The sequence below is a fragment of the Astyanax mexicanus genome, chromosome 24, assembly GCF_023375975.1.
Source record: "Astyanax mexicanus isolate ESR-SI-001 chromosome 24, AstMex3_surface, whole genome shotgun sequence".
NCBI lineage: Eukaryota > Metazoa > Chordata > Actinopteri > Characiformes > Acestrorhamphidae > Astyanax > Astyanax mexicanus.
The window spans coordinates 3,256,444-3,284,387 of record NC_064431.1 but is presented as its reverse complement, the minus strand read 5'-3'; the positions used below and the strand labels follow the sequence as shown (position 1 = coordinate 3,284,387).

The following is a 27,944-nucleotide window of genomic DNA, read 5'->3' as shown; positions in this document are numbered from 1 at the left end:
AGTCGACTAATCTGATGATTATTTTTTCGATTAGTCGATTAGTCAAAGATTATTTCTGCCATGTCCACCATCTCTAAAAACAGTAGAAACAACTAAACATCATATTAAGAAGGCATTAAATGTCGAGAATATGCTTAAATGTGGAAAGTAGGGCGCCGAGTGGTCCAGCAGTCTAAAGCGTTGCCACTATAAGCAGGAGGTCGCAAGTTCGAACCCCCGCTCATGCAGCTTTGTCATGAAGCTGTAATAAAAGAGTGTAATTGGCCCTGCTCTCTCTGGGTGTGTACAGTAGATGGCGCTCTCTCCCCACATCACTCCTAGGGTGATGTTGATCAGCACAGGGCGTCTGTGAGCTGATGTATCGGAACCGAGTCGCTGTGCTTTTACTCTCTGAGCGTTAGCGCTGTGATGCTGCTCGGCAATGCTGTAACAAAAGAAGCGGTGGCTGACTTCACATGTATCAGAGGAAGCATGTGCTAGTCTTAACCCTACTGGTGTGATAGGGGGAGTCGTGATGAGTGGGTTGGGCTAAATTGGGGAGAAAATTTAGCCCCAAAAAAATGTGGAAAGTACTGATATTTTGCAGTGTTCATTCCTATCTTACACCCCATCAACAGTCTATTTTCCCGCCTTTTTTTATTTGACAAATACGTCAAAAGAGCTACAATAAGGCAGATGGAGCTCACACGCCAAAGCTGTTGTTTGGGTGAAGACAACCGAGGATTATTCGTGGTCAGAACCACACGTCACACACCTCACACACATCACACATTCAGAAGATCCAGTGTCAGTGTGTGGGGTGAAATTTCATACGATACTACCCTTGGTATCACCCTTGGTCTTCATTACAGGCACTTTCACAGCTCTTTGTTACATTAATACAGTAAAAAATAAATACTGTATTTTTCTACATTGTAAATGAATAGTGAAGTGATCATGAATAGTAAAGGAATCATGTAGTAACTTAAAAATGTGTAAAACAAACTAAAAAATACTCTGTGAAGCATAAAGGAGCTCTTATCTTACCTCTTATCTAAATTTGCGTTTATTTCTAAGGCTGGTAACTTTAATGAACTTATCCTGTGCAACAGAGGATACTCTCGCTCTTCCTTATGTGGGGTGGTCCTGATGAGTGCCAGTTTCATCATCATAATGTTTTTGATGATGCACTTGAGGATACTTTCAAAGTTGCTTGTCTGTTCATATGGACAATTCTAGCCAGACACTGCTGGTCATGATCATTATCGCCCACTACACTACACTACACTACACTGTACTGTACTGTCTACTGTGGGTGGGAATGCCCTCTATGACGTATTTCTGGTAGAAACTGTGACACTGTGGTTCAAGAAATGGTAAATGCCTGCATGGCAACTTGAACAGCAATTATATTTCCCATCTGTATAAACCCATGTTAACTTGCTGTTTATTTATTTTTTTTGTTTATTAACTGTGATTAGACTGTTTATTCTAGTTCAGTCTTATTCACAAGGTAGCACCTCACAGCTAGTGCTGGCCGATTACGCCCCTCCCCCCACAGTAAAAATCAAACTACAAAAAATGGTTTAAAACTAGGTTTATCTGTAAAAAAAAAAAAAAAAAAAAAAAATGGAGAACCTCACACACTGATGGACACTGGATTATCCTTCAGAATGAAGGTTTATGACATTTATGAAAAAAAAATGGAGAAACTATGCATTTAGGATAAACACTTCAGAAATGAGTATTGTTTTTGAATATTTTAGATTATAAAGATATCTATAATATTTATATGTAAAATCACGATTACCTCATTTTGAAAATCGCCTCAAAACTGTCATTCGAATTAACCAAATTAATTCCAAAATCAAAATCACCCAGCATTACTCACAACTTATACAGGTGTGAGCGTTCACAAGCTTTAACCCTTTTCAAGTAACATGACTCCTCCATGACTTTTCTATTGTTGGTGTTATTCTTCTCTTATGAACAGTCTAGTTTCACTGTTATATAAGTTATATAAAGTAGGCCTGGACAATAATTCGATATCGGTATTTATCGCGATAAGAAATGTTTCAATAACGGTGATATCAGTTTTGTGGTATATCGATATGTATTAGAATCACGGACAAGCGTTTTTTACTGGCGTCAGCTCGCCGCAGAGCTCAACACATTCAGCCTCCGTAGCTGGGCTACGTCAGTGCGTGATGACGTAACCACACAGGCACGTAGCCAAATAGGCTAGGCTAGGCAAGGCTAGGTTAAAATGGCTAGGCTCGGGTCCGCTTCGCTACGCAGCAAAAATGTCTCGCTCTGGAGACAAACGGAGCCGGGACGAGCGGATCCAAGGCTAAGGTAGACTCGGTTCGGTCGGCCCCGGATCCTCGAGGCCGGCCGCGGGTCCGCTCGCTCGGCCGAGGGTCCTCGAAGCCGGCCGCGGGTCCGCTCCCTTGCCGCTTTGCTGCAAATTGTGCCGGAGAGTGCAGCCGACCAGCAGCGGTAATGTTAATACATCTAAACTGTTCCACCACTTCAAGCAACTCCACTACATACAATATTTTTCTTATACTGACTGAAGCACTTTTATAGCTTATGTTGTAACTAAGTTATTCATAGTTGATAAAGCCTATAGGTTTGTTTATTTGATGGGAAAATCTTGTTGCTTTTATGTGTATAAAGGCTTCTTGTATTCTATATCCTAGTTGAAACACTTTTGTTTTAATCTGTTAAATTTGTTCACAAAGAATAAGAAGCTCTGCCTCTGTTGTAATTTAAAGTTATTTTTATTGGTAATAGTTATATAGGCTTATGTTTGACAGGGATGTCATGTTATTATTTTGCTATATGCAAATAATATTGAGCATTCATTTATTTTGACTACTTTTATTTCTAAAGTATTAAAGTTTTTTGTGAAAGGAGGTTTCAAAGGCTTAAATTAAATTTTCAGACAGTAGTAGGTACAGATTTCCATTAGATAGATAGATAGGTAGATAGATAGATAGATGTGCATATAATGAGGGTATCTGATGCCAACCATACAAAAAGTGCAAATACACAGTTATATAATAATTTAAATTCGCAGTGCTGCAGGGATTGCAGGGCTTCTTAGCAGTTTTCTGAGGCCTTCAAAGTATTTATATCGATATCGAAATTATATCGTATCGACCGAAATTTAAGGAATATATCGTGATATAAATTTTGGCCATATCGTCCAGCACTAATATAAAGTTATTTTTGGTCTATTTTTGGTCTTTCATTGAGTCTCTCTTCATACTCACTCTGTTATCTCTGTTAGCTTCCAGCATGTTGTTTCTAATGTAGCCTGCCATGAAAAGGCTGTCATAGAACTATTGGTAGTTAAGTTTATGGTAGTTTTACACCTGGAAACTCTGGAGGATTGTAAAAATGACTCACGCAACTACAACTATAACAATAAGAGTAACAGAATGTACCAAAGCAAGGAGACCTGTTGATTTAAGCACCATGCAAGCTCTTTTAAGATCTGTTGTGGTGCTGAACAGCCACTAGGTGGACTCTTAGTGCATAGAAAAGAGTACATAGAGTACAAAGAGGACAAAACCATAGCAGATGTAGAGAGAAGTAAAGTAAGCCACGCTGGCTGACAAAAGCAAGCTTCGGTCAGTTCTTTGTTTTGTGAAGTGGGCTAAATAACGCTGGAAAACGGTTAGTCACTCTGTTATTATCTCTTTTCAAACAATCCTGAGAGAGAGAGAGAGAGAGAGAAAAAAAAACATTTCAATCTGTACTTCTATATTTCATCATCACCACCATCATCATCATCATATAATCATGGTCATCATTATCATCTTTTTTCGTTTTTTTCTTCCCAACCTCTTTCAAACCGGACCCACGTGCTCTCCCCAACGCTTTTCAAAGACACTCGTACATCTTGTCAGTAAACAAACATGGTGGCTATCAGCTTTCTGAGCTGCTGGTGGTGGGTGAAATCATACATTACCCACCCACACTCCAGAGCTGATTACACCCTGCCTGCACCAAATAACACCATAGAGTAAAAACAGCCCCGATTGCTGCAAGGTGAGTGGGAATGACGGCACTCAGCCTGGCCTGCGAGTGCAAATCAGACTCTCTAGACTCTCTAGTGTTCACTTCCTAGGGTCTGAGTCAGAGGGGGTTGGGTCTGAGTGGGTGTATCGCTGCGTATATGGTCATTTCCTGAGGATCCTACTCTCTGGAGTCCCATTGGGCTCAGTCATAGGGCCTGTGTCATTTTCTGTATAGACTTTGTATAGACTTTGATCAGTCACTAGAGCTGGGCAATATGACAGTGCACATTTATTTTATTGTTTTGTGCAATTCAGACTCTCTAGACTCCCTATTTAGTGTTCACTACCTAGTCAGACTCAAAGTCTCCGGAGTCCCACTGGGCTCAGTCATAAGGTCAATGTTATTTTTTGTATGGACTTTGAGCTGGACAATATGATAATATTTTATTGTATTGTGCAAATTAGACTATCTAGACTCCTTATGTAGTGTTCACTTCCTAGGGTCTGAGTCAGAGTGGGTTGGATCTGATCTGATATATGGTCATTTCCTGAGGAACCTACTCTCCGGAGTCCCACTGGGCTCAGTCATAGGGCCTATGTCATTTTCTGTATAGACTTTGAGCTGGACAATATTATGATATTTTATCATATTGTGCAAATCAGACTATCTAGACTCTCTATGTAGTGTTCACTTCCTAGGTTCTGAGTCAGAGGGGGTTGGATCTGAGTGGGTGTATCGTTGAGTATATGGTCATTTTTCTGAGGAACCTTCTCTCCGGAGTTCCACTGGGCTCAGTCATAAGGCCAATGTTATTTTTTGTATAGACTTTGAGCTGGACAATATGATGATATTTTATCATATTGTGCAAGTCAGATTCCCTGTAATCTCTACGTAGTGTTTACTCCTCAGTTACTGACTCAGATCTAAGTGGGTGTATTGCTTCATATTTTGTCATTTTCTTTAGGAGCCTACTTTCCGGAGTCCCACCAGGCTCAGTCATAGGACCTATGTTATTTTCTGTATAATCTTTGTATAGACATTAATCAGTCAATAGAGCTGGGCAATACGATGGTATTTGAATACATACATCACTCCCACATAAAGATAAAGATCTCACCAGCTCCATTCTTACCAGATTCAGTCAGTTATAAAAATGAGCCTGTTACTTATATAATAAGCTGTTGCTGACCACGCCCCATGTTTTCGCTAAGCATTTACTACACGTTAGTGTTAACTTGTGCTAAATGGCAAAACAAGAACAAGCTAGTTCATTCTTAACTTTGATAGAAAGCGATTTGAAAGTCTTTACATCTCCCTCATTTTCTGACTTGCCACAGACAGTAGGTGCAGATCCCTCCCTCAGACGAAGTCTACTGGCTAATTCTGCTGTGTACTGTCTGTTTTTTCGTTCAACCAGCAGAATGAAATGACATTTCTTTCACTGATCTAATGGCCGGGTCTCTGGTGGGAGTTTACAGGTGAGGGGTTGAGCCAGGGTGGTTCTGTTAGATTATTCTTAAAAACTAAAGTGTATTATTTGGTTTCTGGTTTAAATCAGCAATATTTTATACCATCCCACAGGGCCCTATGTTAAGACCTATGAAACTGTGGTGAACTGATGGTGACAGTGGTGTTCGTGTTAGACTGAATACCTGGAGGTACTTACTGTAGACGCAGGGTTTAGGGGTTAAAGGATGCTTTTAGCTTATCGCTCAGCATTCCGCTGTGTGTGCTTTTATTTCCGTCACGATTTACAATTCCGGGACGTGTTTACAGAGATGATACACAAAGCCTCCATGATCATGACCCATATTCCATTTTTAAAGTGTGAGCAGCAGCAGCAGCCTTATGTCAGGCTTATGCTCATCAGCCTCTGCTTATAGTGATGAATCATCTTTGGAACTTTCCAGGTTGTGTTAACGTCGTTGGAGGAGCTGTGTCGCCATATGTCTTTTCTGTTTTTTTTTTGGGGGGGGGGGGGGGTTTTGAAAATACTTCCCTTTCCAAAAATATAATAGTACGTAATAAGGTGATGCAGAGTGTTTAGTAACACTGTATTTTTACATAGACTTTAACATTAATCATTAAAAGTAAAGAAGGTTTTATCTTTCTCTTTTATAAATGCATTATTCAATGCTTATAAACGTGTTATAACGCCCCTATGTAGTTATCTTGCAGTTAGTTAGTGTTAAGGAGTGTTTTATCCAGCACTCAGCAGCGGTATCGCTCTACATGATCACAGTGTGTACTTTTACACTGCTGTATTTATGGCAACTCAGCATTGATTTGACTAGGTTCAGTTATTGATAGCTCCCCACCAACTGAGACAGAAGTACAGCAGTGGGAACAGTGCGTATCTTTGTGTTTGTGTGTATATACAGTACAGGCCAAAAGTTTGGACACACCTGTGTGTGTTTGTGGGTGAAATGTCATGGCTTTGTCTAAATCAGGCAAGCTGTTTTTGATTGGTCGCTGGTTTTAAAGTCAGCGTGAATTGGATATATATTGAATCTATACACATTTTCTTTCCACTATGCAGCGGTGGGTGGGGAGTCTGCGACTGTGAAATTATTAAGTATTATTAATGTGATATTTTGCCCTGCCTACTGATGCACAGTGACATCAGCAAAAATCATAAGATATTATAGATACAATGAAGTTATTACCTTTTGTTAAAATATAAAAAAAAATATGTATCTCTGTTATTTGGTCTAATTTAAATAGCTGGAAGCAGGAATCTACAATAGAGGCACCTACAATAAAATCCCATCATTTATGTTCACCTTATTCTCCTAAACCTGAACCTTCTCTTTACTCTGGACAAAAAAAAAACAATAGAATATTCATGGCTGATTGGAGGTTCACAAACACACACACACACACACACACAGGACATATTAGCAGTGGGACTACAAGACTGTTATACTGTCCACCAACAACTAAAGAAAAGTAATCTAGTCACTGAAAGTCTCACTCACAAGATAACACCTCATAACTTACAGTATACAGGTGTTACACTTTATTAATGATTAATGTGCGTACTGCTGTCCCATGACGTTTGTCATTTGTCATCGTAAAAGAACTTTTCTTGTGTCCCTACTTCAGACCCCAATTCAGCGTCAATGGTTTTAACGCAATATTTATTCAAGCTTTTGATGCTTTTGATGCATTTTGGTATATTTTGGTATATTTTGAATTAAACTTATCCTGTGGATTGTTGTATTTATAACTGTGTAAATGTGCATTTTGTATTTTGCATTATACATTTTGGCCACAGTGAGTTTAGGGATCACTTAGTTTGTATTGTTTGGTTTGTTTCAAGAAAAAAATTATGGAATTGTTAAATGATAGGGCAGTTTACATTTAGAAATAATGAAAAATCATGAATTTAAGGTCCATCAAATTGACTTTAAGGACTTTAAACTGGAACTCTATGTCAAATTGAGTGTTGATATGTATCAGTATGTGCATGTGTTCGTGTGTGTGTGTGTTGGTACCCCAGTCTGATTATCTCAGGATGTGATTTATCAAATATCACAGTAGTGACTGGTCTCTGGTCAGTGTATGGTTATCAGGCCGGTGCTCCAGATGCTGACCTTTAAAGGCTGTGGGAAAGAGCACTCAGCAGATAAAGTGTAAAGAGAAGCCTACATCAGACACTGGGGGAAGACAAGGTGTCTGAGAGATAACGGACGGCTACAAATGTCCGAGTGAATGGACAGAGATGGGGGACGCGATCTGTTGTCCTGTCCTGTCCTGCACTGAGACTGAAGAATCCAGCTGTGTTTGGATGCTCCCAGTTCCTGATGTAGATATATGGACACACACACTGTCCCTTTCACTGTGTAAAAATTTCAACTAGTAGAAATGCTCCAAAATAACTTAAAAGTAAAAATTTCATAAATTCAATATCATAAAAAAGATCTCACCAGTTCCATTCTTACTAGTTTCAGTCCCTTTCAGCATGAGCTGTTTAAGGGCTCTGTCACTTTAATGCAAATTAAATGTTTCTGGCCACGCCCCATGCATACACTTCCCATACTTAGCACTTTGCTTATGCTAAATGGCGAAACACGAACAACAATGTTCATGCTGAACTGCTATATAAGCACAAAATTCATTATTTGAAAGTACAGATCCCTCCCTCAAACAAAGTCTTCTGGCTAATCCTGTTGAGCTCTTTCCGTGGTTCTCAACCAGCAAAACGAAAGTTTTTTTTTACTGTAATGCCATTATAAAGGAGGGGCATCCAAACTGCTCATAGAAGCAAATTAATCTTTAAGCAAAACTCAAACTCTTTAAGCGTATATTCCTATCTTTTCAAACTATTTGTTTGATTCTTAAAACCAAAAGTTTACGCCAAATACATGATCTATATCTATATATGATCTACATCTATTTTTTATTTTAACCTAATTACTGTTCACAATTATGCTTTTTTTCTCATTAACTAAACAAAATCTAAATATATTCACATTGGTAATATGGCAGAATCTGTGTAAAATCTGTAAGTTTTTTGTTGATTTTTTGTTTTATGTTCATAAATACATAATATTCATCAGTGTGAAGATCCTGTATTCTGGATCATACCAAGTATATATTTTCTATTTTTAAATTTAGCTTGATACGGTCAAAAAAATAAAACTGTTAAATTATACACAGATCAAATTGCTTAAGTATGTTTTAAAGGAAAATCTTCTAAATGCCTGAGTCTGTAATGGAGATGTGTGAGTGTGAAGATCCTGTTTAAGCCTTTAATCCTTTAAAATGTTCTGCTCACTCTCACATCCACTCACACTTAGAACCAAAAGTGTTAGGACGATTACTTCAAAACACATCACTAGGCCTAGGCCTTCCTTATTGACAACAACAAACAAAATTCAGTGTCTCAGAAAATTAAGAATATTATATTAGACCAATTGGTACTTTTGACAGTGTGGGCAGTGTGCCAAGTCCTGCTGGAAAATGAAATCCACATCTCCATAAAAACACAGTGGATCAACACCAGCAGATGACATGTCTCTCCAAACCATCACTGATCATCAGTACATTTTACATTTCATTTATGAATCAAGGGAGCAGAGTCTGGAGGAAGAGTGGAGAGACACAGTGATGATAAAGTAACTTTTCATTGATATTTTATGATACTTTTTTAAGGTGCACAAGTATAGGCGGAGGATATGAAGCTCTGAGATTGCCGCTGGTGTTTGATGTATCTGATGTATCGGGGGAAGGAGCCGAGTAAAGTTAGAGGGATTGTCGCGCGGGTGCTCTGGATAAACAGCTCAAGAACTGCAGAAGACACAAATCTGCCAGGAAGAGGGATAACATGGCCGGGCCCAGCGGGAGGCTTCCTTAAACGCTGATAAACAGACGGGCTGAGCCGAGGGGGGCGGGCCAGGGAGCCCGGAGAATGTGAACTTAAACAAAAGGTCCTGCCATGCTTAGCCAGCCAGAGAGATCATGTTTTAGACGGCTAAAGTCTCGGAGAAACCTGGAGAACAGAGCCAAAGAAACAGACGCTGAAGACCACCCAGACCGGAGAACAGAGGAAATGATGGAAATAGAATTTTAATGGCTTAAGCTGAATCTGAAAGGCCAAGCCTTAAGCCAGAAAACACTGGATATGATGATATTTTTGGCCCAGAATCAGGCCTGTAACCTAATTTTTGGAAATCCTTGTCTTGTCCTGCTAATAACTGGACACTTTATTAGAAACCCCAGCCTTGTACTAATACATACACTGGCCAACTTTTTAAACCCCCTACCTTGTGCTTCCAAAAAAAGCCACTTTATTAGAAACCCCAACCCAGTATTTCCAAATACTGGTCATTTTATTAGAAACTTAGACTTTGTAGTTTCACTCACTGGCCAATTTATCAGAAACCCCATCATTTAGTTCCATTTATGGCACTTGGCACTAGAAATCTATACTTTGGACTTTCAATCAATAGCCATTTTATTAGAAACCCCTACTTTTTGCTTCCAAAAACTGGCCACTTTATTAGAAACCCCAGCCTTGTGCTCCCAAAAACTGGCCACTTTATTAGAAACCCCTACCTTGTGCTTCCAAAAAACTGGCCACTTTATTAGAAACCCCTACCTTGTGCTTCCAAAAAACTGGCCACTTTATTAGAAACCCTTACCTTGTGCTTCCAAAACCTGGCCACTTTATTAGAAACCCTTACCTTGTGCTTCCAAAAAACTGGCCACTTTATTAGAAACCCCTACCTTGTGCTTCCAAAAAACTGGCCACTTTATTAGAAATCTCTACCTTGTGCTTCCAAATCTGGCCACTTTATTAGAAACCCCTACCTTGTGCTTCCAAAAGTGGCCATTTTATTAGAAACCCCTACCTTGTGCTTCCAAAAAACTGGCCACTTTATTAGAAATCTCTACCTTGTGCTTCCAAATCTGGCCACTTTATTAGAAACCCCTACCTTGTGCTTCCAAATCTGGCCACTTTATTAGAAACCCCTACCTTGTGCTTCCAAATCTGGCCACTTTATTAGAAACCCCTACCTTGTGCTTCCAAAAGTGGCCATTTTATTAGAAACCCCTACCTTGTGCTTCCAAAAACTGTCCAATTTATCAGAAACCCCATCATTTAGTTCCAGTTATGGCATAGGGCACTAGCAATCCATACTTTGGACTTTCAATCAATAGCCACTTTACTAGAAACCCCTACTATTTGCTTCCCAAAACTGGCCACTTTATTAGAAACCCTTTTTTCATCATTCCAATCAGTGGTCATTTTAATTGAAACCCCTACCTGTACCCTCTTCTTTCACATACATGCCTTTGTAATGTATTGCAGCATTTTGTTGTTGTCTTTATTAAAACCCCCTATTTTATACCTCCAGTCACTAGTTTGCCCACTTTGTTTAATTTTTTTAACCAAGTTCTTGGGGTTCCTGGCCAATTTATCAGAAACCCCATCATTTAGTTCCAGTTATAACACTGGGCAATAGCAATCCATACTTTGAACTTTCAATCAATAGCCACTTTAATAGAAACCCCTATCCAGTACTGCCGCTAACTGGACCATTCTAGACCAGATACTTGGTTGTTGACTGTTCTCAGTACTGTAGGAACCGTTGACACATGAGGCCCGTGTCCACCAGTTTTGGACATTATGGTGATGTACTCTAACTTTCTGGCTCTGTCAGACATTCCTGTGATGTGCTGAAGGTTGTGTTTGCTAAGCTGTGGTCAGTAGAGCTGATCTTTAACTGGAAATGAGTGATGCAGTCAGTCCTCAGATAAAGTTCTAGTCAGTGTCTGGAGCAGATCTGTTCGTGTGCTGTCTATTCTGTTTAAAATGAGAATTTGGCCCAATGTGTAGCGTCACTGCTGACTGGTTGCAGTGAGATGTGTAGCTCCGCCCATCCCCTGTATGTTTCTAAACTTTCTAAACATCAGTCTTTCCATCTCCAGTGTCCAATCCTAGCTGGACTAATATTATACTAAATTATTTTCCCCCAGAGATGATGTTTATTTCCTTATTCTGCTTTACTGTATAAAAATGCAGGGTTGCACCTAGGAATTATGTGATTGGTTGGAACAAGCCAGCTGTTAACATACCAATGTGCCAATGTCAGAGCACACATGGCTCTTAAAGGGACACTATTACTGGTACACTAATTGATTTATTTCATATTACTCCCAAAAAATTAAAAGAGCACTTAAAAATGATGAGTTTCTTTGATTTTACCAAATTGCAAAGATATGGAATATAATCAAGAGGAAGATGCATGATCACAAGCCAGCTGGCTAAATGTTTGCACCAGGAGTAAAGGCATAAAGTTACCCAAAAGCAGTGTGTAAGACTGGTGGAGGAGAACATGATGCCAAGATGCATAAAAACTGTGATTAAAAACCAGGGTTATTCCACCAAATATTGATTTCTGAACTCTTAAAACTACTTTATGAATATAAACTTGTTTTCTTTGTATTATTTGAGGTCTGAAAGCTCTGCATCTTTGTTGTTAGTTCAGACATTTTTCATTGTCTGCACATAAATGCTCTAAATGACAAAATTATGGAAGAATACTTATATACTTATAAATAGCAAAATCAGAGAAACTGATTCAGAAACTGAAGTGGTATTTACCTTTTTTTTCCAGATCTGTATAGATATACTGAATATGCTGTACAGAAACTGGTTTGTCTACACTCTTTGGGATGAACTATCGCTTTAAGAGGGAATATCGCTTTAATCAGTTCCACACCTGAACTTGGCCTAGACTGTGGGAAAGTGCAGGCCGCAGACTGAGCGTATTAATAACTAATAAACGTCCGCATACACTAACACCTCCCACAATCCCCTTAAGCACTATTTAATAGGAACTAAAGGCGGTCTTTAGTCATATTCATCCAGGCGTTCCGGTTAGATGCCTTCAAAACGTGCCACACTTCCTCCTAACTGAGCTACGACCACCTCCTCCAACTTCAAAGCCTGCAGCCGGTTCCATCCCCACCACTCCTTCATTTCTGCTGACTGGAGGCCCGGGCTTGTGTAAACACCAGGGCATTCTTGCGGGCTTTTGATGTGGCTCACGTGCCCTTAAACCCTGTAGACAGTATGAGCTTCACTTTGTCCATTAGCTGAGGTTCAAAGCTGCATGCTAATGGCAGCACTGGGAGAAGCTTCCTGAGGTTAAAAAGCTTCTCCGGCGGCACGTCTACTGAAATGAGTGGGGGATTTTAGTCACTGATGCTGTTTGCTATCTCAGATGGTGAAGTGAATGTGATAAAAGCCCTGTTTTGACATCTGTTTGACCTTGACGGTTTTCTGTGCCCTCAGGCCGAAGCTGCAGAGAAAGAGCTCCTTCTCTCTCTTCTCGTCGGCGGAGCGCTGGACGTTCAGAGGGGTGAGTTTTATAGGCCTTAATCAAAAGTCACGGTTAAGTTGACTACATTTAGTTCCGACCCTGCAATGTGATTGGCTGAGAAGCGTTCTACGAGTGCCATTATCAGCTGGTAATGCACTGCAACCGAAGCTCCGCCACATACAGGTAACCTAGCAATGATGCAGCGCTTACAAACCAAACAGCACAGCAGCTACAAACAGAGCAGCAATGGAACTATTTTATCTGGCGGAGTGTTTATAACCAAACAAATCCTATTTTCTCCTCCTCTTTAACTCAAAATCTTTCAATAAACAGTGATAATAAAACTATAATATGGTATAATAATCGCATTAATACACTCGAGGTTCGTGCTATAACGTATAAAATTGGCACTGCTGTGCTGATCTATGTGTAGCACTCCCTCACGTGTATTATCGCTTAAATCATTGACAAAAAAAAAACAACAACACAGTGAGGAAAAAAAGGGCCGTAAACTGCAGTAATTAAGCTACAGTACGTACAGTGGTTTGCAAAAGTATTTGTCCCCTTTTAACTTTTTTTTTTACATTGTGTCACCTTACAACACAAACACAACAAAAAGGCCAACACAAAATACCACATAATGGTTTTAAAAATATTACTAAAAAAAAATCTGTGAAGTGCATCTGACTTGCAAAAGTATTCAGCCCCCCGGCTGCTTCAGGACCTGCTTCAGGAACTTTGCTGTAATAGATGGACAATCCCTAGACAATCCTGATGGAGAATGTCTGGCCATCTGTTTGTGACCTCAAGCTCGTGTGTACTTGGGTTCATGTGTACTTGCAGCAGGAAAATGATCCAAAAAACACCTTCTGAATGGCTTAAAACAAAAAAAAACATAGTAGTGTTGAAATCTGCACCCCCGCCATGAAAAGCACCCCCCCCCCTTCCCTCGGCAGCAGATACGCATCGTTTTTTTGCTTTTGCTAACTTTTTTTAGCTTCAGCTAACTTAAATCAGAAAAATACTATTTTGGCGTGCTTTCAAAATAAAAGTTCATTGTAAAACAATTTCTGCGTATTTTTCCTGTTTCTGATATATCTCCCGGATCCTACACCAATAAAGGAGGAATGCAAGTCTTGAAGATAATCATCTGACACCTTATATATCAGTCAGTATAGTATCAGTTCTTAATTTTAGCAATTAAAACATTTATTGATAGTTACGACTGATAAAAAATGATTTGTGTTTGGTTCAATGCCTGTTGATGTATATTTGCAAGAGCCTCACTCACAATATTTTCTATTCTGCATTATATGAAATACTAAGCAAATTCAACCTTCCTTCAAGCTATTTCAGGAAAATGACCGTTCAATGTACCGTACAAAACTTTGCCCATAGAAAACATCCCTCTCAGCAGGCTGTTGTTAAGGATGTGAGGTGGGCCGGAGCTTCACAGCGTGATCCTGGTCCTCACCGGTCCGCGGTTCACCTTTGCGAGCGAGGACATTTTTTCAAAAGCACCGATAGCCCATTGAATATTCTGCTCTCTCTGTTGCCATAACACCCAGTTTCAGGCTCTAGGTGGAGTTTCCATGCCAATAAACCGCATGGGGTATCGGGTACAGAGCGTCTATTTTAGAAACACTACCTGCTCTTGTTTTTAGATCTATGTTGGAGCCATTAAGTTTCAATCCTGTCCGCGTCTCGGAGGATAATGAGAGCGCTGTGCCGGCCGCTTCCTCCAAATTAGATAGACTGGAGGTGCTTGGAACTGTGCCAAAGGTGTTGATTGATTGGCCGCGGCTGCTGGTTCCAAGGTACGGCGGGGGTTCTGAAGAAGCAAAACAAAGGTAGATTTAGGAGCTTCTTATAGTTCTGCAGTTAGACATTAGGTCATCGCCTTGTGTGTGAACAGCTATTACAATAATTCTCAAAAAACGCCTCCGCAGCGAGAGGTTTTAGGGGATAAATGAGCCCCGACTGTGGAGCTGGTAGTCCTGCGGAAAATCATTAATTTTAGAGGAAACCAAGCTGAGACACTAAAGAACTTCCTAACTCTGCTCGTTAATGGAGCGTTGGACGTTCAGAGTCACGGTTTAGTTCACTGCGTGTATTAATGTACGTTATACCACATTTAGTTCTGACCCTGCAATGTGATTGGCAGAGGACTGTTCTCTGAGTGCCGTTATCAGCCGGTAATGCACTGTAACCGAAGCTCTCCGTGTACGTATTACTCCGCCACATACAGTACAGGTAACCTAGCAATGATGCAGCGGCGCTTACAAACCAAACAGCAAAAGCGCAGCTACAAACAGAGCAGCAATGAAACTATTTTAACTGACAGAGTGTTTATAACCAAACAGATCCTATTTTCTATTTACTCAAAATATTTCAATAAACAGTGTATAATACATAAATGAGCCCCAACTGTGGAGCTGGTAGTCCGAGACATAAAATTCCAAGCTGAAAACCAAGCTGAGACATTAAAGAACTTCCTATATCTTCTCAGAAAAAACAAACAATGAATCTCGTCCTTGTCTTCACTGTTTATATAGAACCTCTTTATCATTGCTAGCTTGCCCTTTCTCCTGTCCTGATTGTGTAGAGCACAAGACCCTTCATACATGGGTTGTGTATCGTCAATACAACAGAAATCTTCGAGGCCAGAGCAAAGCTCTTCTTCTTCTTGTCAGTGAACAACGCTTTAGGCTCCTTCAAGAAGCTTTGAGAAGGTTAGTACTAAAATCCTGAGAAGAACAGCAGGAATAAAAGTTACTTCAGTTACTTTGTTGAAGCCCCATCATTTGATGACTCAAGGCTCAAGACCATCCTTGGGCGGAAATTGCAAGTTTCATTGACTGTAGATTCCCTATTCTTGGAATTCTTGGATTCCAGAGTTAATCCAGTTTATCCTGAAGTTTCACAAAGCACCAACACGCCAGAAGTCATGGGACAGGAAGTAGAATGCTGTCAATGCCCATTGATGTCATCCATCTGGTACCCAGTTTATCAGGCCTGGCCCAAATTCGCTTGATATTTCACCGTATCTTGCCATGATAAAGATGACTATAGTGGACATATGATTGCTCTGAGATTTACTTCTTTAATTTACAGTGGAACATCAGCTTCATAGGCCCTACAATTGAACCCAGTGGGACGCCACAAGATAGACTAACCAGATAGACAACCAATGTATTTAAAGCCATTGCATTTTCCAGCTAGCATTTTATAGCTTTTAAGGTTCTAAGGAGCTCTTTATCATTAAATCTTTTAATAATTTCAGAAGACCTAATAGGACTGAAATACCTGAAATGTCCCAGATAGTAATGTTTGGTATTTCCACCTTGTAGTTCCATGGCCTCGATGTAAGGTCGTATATTACTAGCTGTCTAAAAATGCAGGACGATTCCAAGCTTTCCCTGTTGTATCATTTCCAGTGAAGGCTTTATTTTGAGTTTGGGTACGAAGTTGGCGTTTATCTTCTAACGGAGTGAAAGTTGGAGAGGAGTTTTAGATCTGTGTACCTGAACAGTTCCTAATTCAAACTGAAATATAAGTCGATTAGATGATGAACTGTTTGAACTGTTTGGAGTGTTCTCTCCATAACATTAGGAAGATAAGATCTAACTGCTGTACGTCTTATCTGAGCGTCTCAGATTTTATAGTTTGCCTAAATTAACCAGGTTTTGGTGGATTTATTACTTGAGATGTTGAGATTGTGTGACTGCATGCCTCGTTTACACCCCCTTTTTTCTGTTGCAACTCAATCTGGTTTTAAAGTATAGTCACAATCTGTTTTTAAGCTGTATTAGTGCAGTGTATGTGAGGAATTTAGTAACATTATTAACCAGTTTAACTCTTTAAGCTCCACCCACAATTAAAACAATTGTTTTGGCTAAAATACTTCAATTTAGGTTTAGAATGCATTTATTCAGTATTTAAGTTGTTGTTTAATGTATAAAATATGACTATGTAAGTTTTAATGGGGTGAAAAAATGGACAGGTGCTGTTTTACAAGCCTGTGGCCTAATAGATAAGGCACTAGCATCCAATGCCAGGGATTGTGGGTTCAAGTCCCATCTGGGGTGACAGTGTATAAAAGTGGTGTAGCAGAAGGTTGCTGGGTCCATAACTGAGAGATTGATAGATGGAAAGTGGCTCAGTAGTAGAAGCATAAGCTTATTGATGACAGGGTTATGGGTTTCTATCTAATTCTATCTAAAACAAAGGCAAATGTATAGCAGTGGAACTGTAATTATTTGCTATACAAGGTAGTAGCACAAATTGGGGTGAAAAAATATTAAGAATTAACAGAGTGACAGAAAAAAATAAACTGTTGATGGAAACAAAAGCTGTGAGTCTCTGATATAAATCACAGTATTGATATACATATCATTTGTAACTTAAAATGTAATATGCATTTTATGTAAACTCCACCAGGAGCATGATGGGAAATAATCTCAGAAAGGATTGGAACTAGTTGCAGTCTTACAGTTAGTGATCCCTAGTCTTTGCAAAATCTTAACCTGTGAGTAGTCTGTGATTAAAAAGTCTGTGACGAGTCTTTAGACGTGAGAGGGAGTCTTTTTTGCCCAGTCTATTAAAATTCTTTTCAGAGTTTTTTCAAAGTTGTATTGTGTAGTTTATGGACAGAATTACAGGTGCACTAAATGCTCTAATTAGACCAATCAGGCTCAGCTCTACCTGTGCACTGGCAGATTAGTACCTCTAGGGGGCCATGAGGTCGTCACATTTGATTCCTGCTTTTAAAACAACCTGAGCAGGTCCTGATCACATCCGAACCGTGTTCATACTGCTGGGTGCAGCTTCAATTCACTCCTCTCTACAAATCGCTCTGACACCAGCTGGCATGCTCCGATGCCTCCACAGACACAGAGTCTGCTTCCTGCCGCTGCCAACACAAACAAGCTCGGGGCCTGGCACCTCACACTCCGAACGCTGGTGGAACAAACACAGACCCACTTCAGGGTTAAACGATCCTCTGCGCCTCTGCCCGCTCCGCCTGCCAAGTGCTGCTGGAGGGGGAAATCTCCTCGCCCTCCACAGGGTTATTAATGGAGACGGTCCTTCGTGACTTTAAACACAACCTCCGTGCAGAGTGCCGGCATTAAACATTCGGAGCAGAAATCGCTCAGATAATCAGATGTTCTCCCACTTCCACTACGACTCGTGCCAAGAAGGTGCGCTGTGATTCTTTATCCTGGAGCGTTCCTTGTCTTTTCCTAAATTAAAGCCTATTTTCTCCTTACCGTCCAACTCGAGTTCTTAGGAACATTTATACACTTTTCCAGATTGGAAACCATTATTCAGGGAGGTTAGAAATGACAGTCAATTGCAATAAGGTTCAATTGCGATAAGCATCACTGCAGTAAATGATGTGCAGTAAATAACCATAGAAGGGGCTTATGAGGAGCTGTAGACTAACCTGGTACTTAATGGTATTCCATTAAACAGGAGGTAATGTCCTAAAAATACCTTTTCCAGTCAGGTGATGCAAAACTGCAAACAAAGACCTGCAACAAGATTTAATGGCAGCAGACACTAATATTGTAAAAGCATTCAAAGAGGCATTCAAACCAGTCTTATCAAATCAAATCAAATCAAATTTATTTGTATAGAACTTTGTACAACTGGTGTCACAAAGCAGCAACATAGAAAATACACAATACAGAACCCCCGGTGAGCGGCAGGAGGAGGAAGAAACCTCGGGAGGACCAAGACTCACATTTAAGGGGGGACTCTCCTACCACTGGTCAAACAGCTTTTAAATTCATTTTAAAACGTCTTTATACATCATATAGGTTGTATATATTCAGGTTCAGGAGTATAGCAGAGCCACTAATGGAAGCAGTTAGAGTTAATGTGGGGAATTTACTATGGGAAAACATTTCGCCTTCTGTGAGGAAGCTAAAGCGTGGTCATCATTGGACCGTACACCAAGATCCACCAAGTCCTGCTGGAAAATGTTGCTGGAAAATCTGAACTGACTTTGGACTTGTTATAACACAGTGGACCAACACCAGCAGATGACATGGCTAGACCTCAAGCAGTTTGGACTGTGTAATGCCCTGATTTCCAAAAGAAATGTAAAATCTTCTGATGATCAGTGATGGTTTGGAGAGACATGTCATCTGCTGGTGTTATATCAAGTCCAAAGTGAGTGCAGATTTTATTTTCCAGCAGGACTTGGCACACTGCCAACACTGCCAAAAGTACCTATTTGTGTTATATAATATTCAAATTTTCTGAGACACTGATTTTTAGGTTTCCATTGACTGTAAGCCATAATCATCAATGATAGAAGAAATAAAGGCTTAAAATAGATCACTCTATATAACATCTATACAAAATATGAGTTTTACATTCTGAACTGAATTATTTTCATTGATATTCTAATTTTTAGATACACTATTAGGTGAATTGAAGGTCATTGCCCATGAAGAATGGGATAAAAGTCTTGAGGAACGCTATCAGAAGCAAAAGTGGGCTGTGATAGGAACTCCCAAACATCTGACTCTTTTAATCCAGCAGTTCTACCCCCTCTCTTTAGCATTTTTTTTTTGCAAAAGTCAGACATTTGAGAAATGCCACTCTGAGACATTCAGCTTCAGATGTTGTGCCTTTGAAGAGCTATCAAAGCATTTCAGTGCCATCTTTATCACGGCTAGTCCTTGGCTGAACCGGCAAGATTAGAGTTTTGAACGTGATTGTAAGTTATAGGGTGTTTTTGTATAAAAGGCATATTGGAGTTATAAATGTAGATCATCTTAATCATGTAAAGCATATGTTTTATTCCTGAGGTCACCAGTTTATATACAGTACAGACCAAACATTTGGACACACCTTCTCTTTTTCAATGCGCTTTCTCTTTATTTTCATGACTGATATTTACATTGTAGATTCTCACTGAAGGAATCAAAACTATGAATAAACACCTGTGGAGTTTTATGTACTTAACAAAAAAAAGGTAAAATAACTACTTATAGTTTCTTCAAAATAGCCCCCCTTTGCTTTGATTACTGCTTTGCACACTCTTGGCATCATTCTCTCAATGAGCTTCTTTAAGAGGTGGCCACCTGAAATGAAAAGTTTTCCAACAGTCTTGAAGGAAGGAAGGAGTTCCCAGAGGTGTTTATTAGCACTTGTTGCTCCTTTGCCTTCTTCACTCAGTGCTCCAGCTCACCCCAAACCATCTGGATTGGGTTCAGGTCCGGTGACTGTGGAGGTTCAGCTCATTTTTTATTAAGTACATAAAACTCCACATGTGTTCATTCATAGTTCTGATGCTTCAGTGAGAATCTACAATGTAAAGAGTCATGAAAATAAAGAAAACGCACTGAAAAAGAGGTGTGTCCAAACTTTTGACCTGTACTGTATATATACCTACAGGTCATTGTTGCCCTTTCTACGTATGTGTTATATCTTAAATTATATGTTATAAATTAATGATTTTTAAGGCATTTATAACCTAATTAGTAACCATTAATAAACTAATTGTAAACCATTTATAAACCCTTTATAAAGGGAGTTTGCTTAGTTTGTTTAGAAAATATTTTTTATTCTTAAATCATGTTCAATTATATTAGATTAGAGACATAATTCTTGTAGCCTTATTTATAGATGTTTGGGTTTGTGGATCATTGTTCACATTGTTTGTGTTTTAATCTTTCGGAGATTTTCTGTTCTTAACAATTATTTTTTTTAAATAATTGGTCTGCGCTTCTTCAGTGTTGCAATGTTAATTAACATCATTCTGAACAGATTTTGCTCAGATTTCAAACAGCTAAAAAGCTATTTTTTTAACAGTTTTCTACTTATATAACAAAATAATGTAGGGTTTAAATCAGACTTGGGCACATAATAACACATAATAGTTTTGGGCCCGATCTAAGCTTTCTTTCATTGAGAACTTAAATAATGGAATGGACTTTAACCAGTGGAGCATTTTAGCTAGTGTTCCTTTACCTCACTCACAAGATAACACCACATTACTTATACAGCGTTCCCAAGCTGGCCCTTTAGGCAAAACTGCATGGTTCATGATCAATGTACAGTAAATACTGCTCAACCATGATTCTCTTATGGATTGCATTATATTTCGATCCACTACCCGTCTTTGCCTTTTAGCCGTTTTCTGTATTAAATTGAATTTTGAACTGTAAAATTCTCAGATCTGCGTCCACCAAAAACTGCCAATAAACATATCCGTGCACGGTCAAAGAGCACAGCACACTCAAGTCTCCACTACTGGTTTCCATAAAGGGAGCATTTCTGTTTCATCTGCAGCTCTCCATTTGTGTTATGGTTTTCCTGCTTTCTTGTTTGGGTTTGCGTGATGCTAAGCAATCCACCCCTCCCACTCAAAGCTGGTTTACTTTGGCGACTCAGGCTGGATAGCATCAGATAGCCATTGAAAAAGAGACCTTTCGTTGACCCTTTGCGAACCCACGTACCACGCAGCTAACACAAGGATTTGTTTACAGCGTCCACAGTTAATCCTGTTGGATGTGGTTGGTCCTTCTTGGTGGTATGCTGACATTACCCGGCTCTTGATACATCACAAAGACTTGCTGTCTTGGTCACAGATGCTCCAGCAAGAAGTGCACCAACAATTTGTCCTCTTTTGAACTCTGGTATGTCACCCATAATGATGTGCACACTAAAATGACAGGTGTTTCAGTTTCATTGTCTAACCCCTGTACGTTTACCTTCAGAAAGCTTTGAACCAAGATTCCCATCAATGCAAGACTCCCCTGTTCATCTTTTCCAGCCTTTGTTCCAGGATTAGCATGACCAATCTGTGATAAGATTTGTATTATTTGGGTCAGTCTAGAAACTATACGTTTTCTTATGTTGTTTGTGCAAATAACACATCAGTGTTTATATGCTTTACCCAGTAATTTAGAGCTAAGGAACAAATGGTTAGACTTTTTTTTTTTTTTTTTTTACCAAAAACCAGCTCACATTGCATTCATTTATACTAGAGACCACAACTAGACTTTTTTTTTTAATTAAATAATGAATTTAAAAAAACTATGGAATGATACCTTTAAGGCTGCATGTTGTTTGTTGCTCTAAGTTCTCACTGTATTGTTTTGCATTTATGCTGCAATAAAAAAAAAAAATAGCCAACACAAATATCAGGATACGCTCAGATCATCAGATCCCTTTTTTTTTTTTTTTACAAAAAAGCTCACATTGCATTCATTTATACTAGAGACTACAACTAGACTTTATATTTTAAAATTAAATAATGAATAAAAAAAATCTATGGACTGTTTGTTACTCTATGTTCTCAATGTATTGTTTTGCGTTCATGCTGCATTAATTTTTTGTTTTTGAGCCAACACAAATATCAGGACCGGCTCAGAGCAGCAGAGCAGCTCTCCACTCTTTGCAGAATCACATGTTCAGCTAATATTTACCTTCAGAAGGCATTGAACCGAAATTCCCATCAACACAGGACCTCGCATTAATCTCTGCCAGCCTCAGTTCCTCAGCGTGACCAATCGGCGATAAGATTTGTATGATCTGGGTCAGATGGTTGGAGAGCTTTGTCTGTAGGGTCTGTAGGGTTTGGTTTCCTCTCTGCTGATTACAGCAGTGGCTGGCAGGAGTCTCGCTCGCGTGACTGCAGGAACAGCCCGGCTCTGAACCTGTTCTCGCTGCTCCGGCCTTTTCCATCTGCACCCTCTTGACCACGGAGCATCCAGGCCTCCTGTCTGGCTCCCCATCAAAGCTGGGAGCAGTTTGTCATCCCTGTTGTGGATTAGCAGCCAAGTTGCTGCGACTGGGAGGGAGTTAGCTCTATCTTTAACAAAGGCCTGCGATGGAGATAAGGCCGGTCGGGTCAGCGACATCTGAAAAATCATAACAAACATGATTTTCTCTGCCAGTGTTTCACGTGAGCCCTTGTTAGAGTTGTTTTCAGAAGGAAAAATAGAGAGCCCTCTGGGTTCCCAGTGATGGGATTTCAAGTGACTTGCTGTACGAAGGAGGGTTTACCTCGGAAAACCTCGGAACAGAAATAAACGTAAGGACTTAGACTTAATTTATCACTCTGACTCGACCTTTCCGTGTCTCTGCACAGCTTTGTTTTGCAGTAGTTGGACTGATGTTGGACCATGATGTGAGGGTGATCGCCGGTTTGAATCCAGGTTATGCTGCTTGCCCTTTTGTATTTGCAGTAGTGCTTAAAAGTCTGTGAACCCTCAGAAACAGTGATTCTCAACATTCAATTCTTCTCCATTCTTCATGAACTATTCTTTGATATAAAGACGTGTATTGTCCTGACATTTTCCTTTAAAATGATCTGATAAAATTCAGAATTTCGGAAGGTGGATCTATCAATGAAGGACAGTCGTTCTGGCCCAGATGCAGCAAACAGGGCCAGACAGGCCCAAACAGGCCGAAACCATGATACTACCACCACCAAGTTGCACAGAAGGGATCAGGTTCTTACATTGGAATGCAGTCTTTTCCTTACTCCAAACCAAAAAAAAATCCTTTTATTTAAATGAAAAATTTATATTTCTAACATACAAAAACAAAATTGATGAAAGGCTGATGATATTTAATTTTAGCATTTTAACAAATATTTACAAAAAATGATTTTTATTTATTGAAAAACCATGTAAAAAAAATGTAAAAAAAATGAAAGGGATTTACCTAGAGATGCACCAAGAGATGTATGGGTACGAGAGATTAGCACGTAGCGCTAATGCTAATGCTAATGCATAAAAGTAAAAAGACGCATGAGTTCCACATGATGTAACCGTTTGCATTCATGTCGCATTTCCATGGATCAAATACATATCTGATTTAAGATCACATATGGAAGTGGCTCAGATCTGATAAAAAAAAATCAGATTTGGCACGTTCACACAGCCATGAAAAAAATCAGATCTGAGCCTGGTAATGTGAATGGAGCCTTATTTTCCAGGAAAATAACTAATAAACTTTCTACAAGTGTTACTTTAATTAGCTTATTTCTTTATTTTGGTCTTTTAGGGTAATCTCCCAGTGTTTTCCAGCACACACTCTGTCTCTGAATAAACTCTTTCGTGAGACATTGTGGAGAAATGCCAGCCAACAGATTTCTTCTTTTCTGAAAAGGCAGATAGAAGCACAGTTAGCTTTATAGTCCAGTTATGTGTCTGTATGTCTTTTGCATGTGTAGCTTTAAATCAGTCCTCTACCAGACTGACATCAGCCTTTATTTGAAGTGTAAGCTTGTTTTCGTCTTCTAACAAATCGTAACCGTACAGATACGATCTGAAAACGATTTGCTGTGTTTCTCAGATGGCGTGCCAGTGTCAGTGGAGCTTGGTTTGGGATCAGACATCATAACAGAACTTATGGCTGTTGGAATCAGGACTGTTAGATGTACTTATTTGGTCTGAATGCAGGAAGGGTATAGGATTGCCAGGGGGTTTGATTAGCTCCTGTACCCCAGATGTAACTCTGTATAATGCTGTGCATGATGCTGAAAATCCGGATCAGCTTTTGTTTTAAGGTAGAAGACCTTTAAAGATTGAATTTGATGGCTATTGAATGATCACAGCACGTCTGTTTCGCATTCAGGTTATAAAGGAGTTAAAAGCAATCAACTAATTAGAATTTACAGTGTAGTTGCGATTTTATTTGTTTTATTTACTAAACACTGCAGGACAGGCCTTTTAAAAAATCTTTAAAACTCAATTAAAATCATTATATTGTCAATGTTAAAGTGGCGTTAATGCACACGATTCATTTTGAATCAGTTCTGCGTTATTCGAATCCTCTTTATGTAGATTGCCATTGTCTGCCGGAGCCCTGAGAGAGCACAGTTGGTCTTGCTTTCACTGACTGGGTACAGTAGATGGCACTCTTTCCACTCATCAATCCTAGGGTGATGTGGATCAGCACAAGGCTGCATCTGTGAGCTGATGTATCAGAACTGAGTCACTGCGCTTTCCTCCAAGCGTTAGCGCTGTGATGCTACTCGCAGTTCAAAAAGAGGCGGAGTTTAACTTCACATGTGTCGGAGGAGGCGTGTGCTATCACTAGTGATAGGGGGAGTCCTAATGAGTGGGTTGGTTAATTGGCCTTGTAAATTGGGGAAAAATGGGAAAAATATTTTAAAAAAAAATCTGTATACCCACTATAAAAACTTGTATCATAAGAAGAACAAGTGTGATTAATCACCGTTAATCACAGAATAAAACAGTCATGATTAATCTTGATTACTATTTTAAAATTTTGACACTAAATATAATACATTTTCTTTTCGTTTTCTGCTAGTTCACCCCTCCACCAATACACATCTTGATTTGATCCATCTTCTCGTTGCCCCCAGTCGCCCTGTTTGCTTTCGGAAAAGATGCAGTGTGGGTAGATGTTGATGCCTCGACACCTGGAAACCATTGCATGACCCTCAATCACACAGATAATTGACTTTAGTGCAACAATGAAGAGTTTGTGTGGAATACAACCAACGCAATTGCAAAGATGACTGCCATCTGGAATTGTGGAGAACATGCAAATGAATTCTTAAGAGCATCTTAACTAGGTGCAAATATTTGCTCCCACACAGCAGCATTTTCATTATGAGCAAAACCAAAAATAGCTGAAAATACTACTGCAGAAAAACGTTTAAAATGTAAATTCAGGGTTGAGTTGCAGGATGTTGACAAATAAACCATTTGGAAGTTATGGCTGAATAAAACGTGATGATGTATAACGATATAATCCCCTGTTTTACTCCCCCAGTTAGTGTTTAGCCACAGATCATTGCAGAATAAATGGACATGACCTCACTAATATTTAATAATCGTTTGTTTGTTTTTTTGTATGTTAAAATTATGCTAAAATTGATAAAAGTGAACAATAATCAAACAGTACAAATACTTTGTTACACTATTTAATCAGAAATGTTGGTTATCTATACTTTACTGGAGTAATTATTTCTATTGCTTAATTATTTTCACACAATTATCTGAACTTTCTACTCCTTACATTTTAAAAACAGCCTCGTTATTCCTATTTCATTTCCGGCTTCTCCTTATAAAATAAAACACCTAAAATCCAGATAAATCTCTCCATCCAGATCCAGTGAATCTGATTGTGATTGGACGTAGAGAAATATAAACATATACCATTCCGACTCCCTATTGGTTTATACTGTGATGCATCACACCTGCCACGTCAGGTAAATTCTAGCGTGTTTCTATATATTTTGATGGTGGAAAACACAGGAGCTCCACTGACTGATTAAAACCCTGACAACAGTCAATCATCAGAGTTCATTCCTATAGATGAACACACACACTGTCACGCCGCCTTGCTCTCCTTCCACACTACCGGACTCCATTTCCCAAAACCCCATGAACAATGACGTCAATATCATCTGTTCATCTTCACCCAATCACATTACGCTCCGACGTTCAGACTCACCTGTGTTCTGAGGAAGTTTGCACTGTTAAGCGCCGCACTGTTAAGATGTGAACGCGCCAAAGTCAGAGCTCACCCGGCTCTTACAGAAAATAATGAGCAAGTGACACACTGATTGGTTTACTTCTCGTTACACCCAAATTAATGATAATAATCACACCCATGATTAATTAAGATTAAGAATTAGTACATTTCTTTTGCGTGTTTTGAGCTGCACAAGTCTATATATTTTCTATAAATCATTAAAATAGGGCCCTTGTAGTTTGATCGTTGCATCATCGCTGAGACGTGGCCGTCTGATACATTATGCACCGATTGTGACCCCAAACTAACAAAATCGCTAAACTCGGCTTGAGTGCAAAATCATGATTCATGTGAGAGTTCTTATTGTTCTTAGATAAACACAGGACTCTAGCAGGACTGTAGCTGTCTGGTTAATGCTGCTGCCTGCATGTTGGGTAAATGTGATAAATGTGTGAGAAGTGTGGATTTATGTGTCAAATGTAAGACGTATGGGGTTCAGTTCCAGACGACGGCATGCTGTTAGACTGTGAAATATTACTCTCACAGCTCTTATAAAGATTTTATTCACAGTTTTCAACGACAAAGATTTAAACTAATGTCTCTGTTTTATTCTCTGTGGTTTGTTATAGTGATGAATTCTTGTCTTTTTGAAAGAGTTTAATTGTGTTCACATGCAGGAGCAAGAGAACAGGGGGTTGTCCTACAAACTCCGCCTACATTCTGCTCATAATTAATAAAAGACTTGTCAGAGTTTAGAAATGCAGAAAGTTTTTGCATGAGTTTGTAGATTTTTTGATATTTTTTAATCTGCAATCAGGATTATTGAACCTTTCAGTTTTATTTTTATATATTCAGATTTTAGATTTAGTTTTTATTAAAAACTTAGTTTTTACAGTACCAGTCAAAAATTTAGACAAACTTTCTTATTTAAAGTTTTTCTCTTTTTTTTTCATTATTTCTCCACAGTAAATGAATAAATAAGGAATCATGTAGTAACTTAAAAGTGTTAAACAAACCAAAACACTCAATGCTGTTTTTGAGGCTGGTAACTTATCCTGTACAACAGAGGAAACTCTTGCTCTTCCTTTCCTGGGGCAGTCCTGATGAGTGCCAGTTTAATCATTTTTATGTTTTTGAGGGTCTTTGTGGTTTCTGCACTTGAGGATACTTTAATTAGTTGAGTAGTTCTTGCTTCTCATAATATGGATTAGAACATTACTCAAATAATCTTGCTTATCCTTTCCTCAGTTGGTCCTGATGAGAGCCAGTTTCATCAGTTCATGATGTAATCTGGATTAGAACATTACTCAAATATTCACTATTCACTGTATACCTGTAACTCTACCTCTTCACTACTTTACTTTAACTGATGCTCTCAAATTTTAACATTAAGAGACAAGAAATTAACGAGTAATTATCTCTTGATGAGTTCAGCACAGCTGTTAACTGAAAGCATCTAAGCAAGAGGTGCTACTTTGAAGAATCCAATATATAAATATAAAACATATTCTAGTTTGTTTAACACTTTTTTTTTTGATTACAGAATAATTACATATATTTTTCTTAATATTAAACATTTTAGATGACTTCAGTATTAATCTACAATAAAGATTTTTTTTTTGTATA

At 39.0% G+C, this 27,944-nt stretch overlaps 1 protein-coding gene across 1 annotated transcript in view; it reads left to right on the top strand.

The window, feature by feature from the left end:
* Window positions 1-27,944, top strand: part of arhgef3 (Rho guanine nucleotide exchange factor (GEF) 3) — a 136,339-nt gene that overhangs the window by 22,680 nt on the left and 85,715 nt on the right. The window contains exon 2 of the mRNA XM_022682227.2: window positions 12,815-12,881. Coding sequence (XP_022537948.1) covers window positions 12,815-12,881 — 67 coding nt within the window. The remainder of the gene's footprint in view (window positions 1-12,814; window positions 12,882-27,944) is intronic.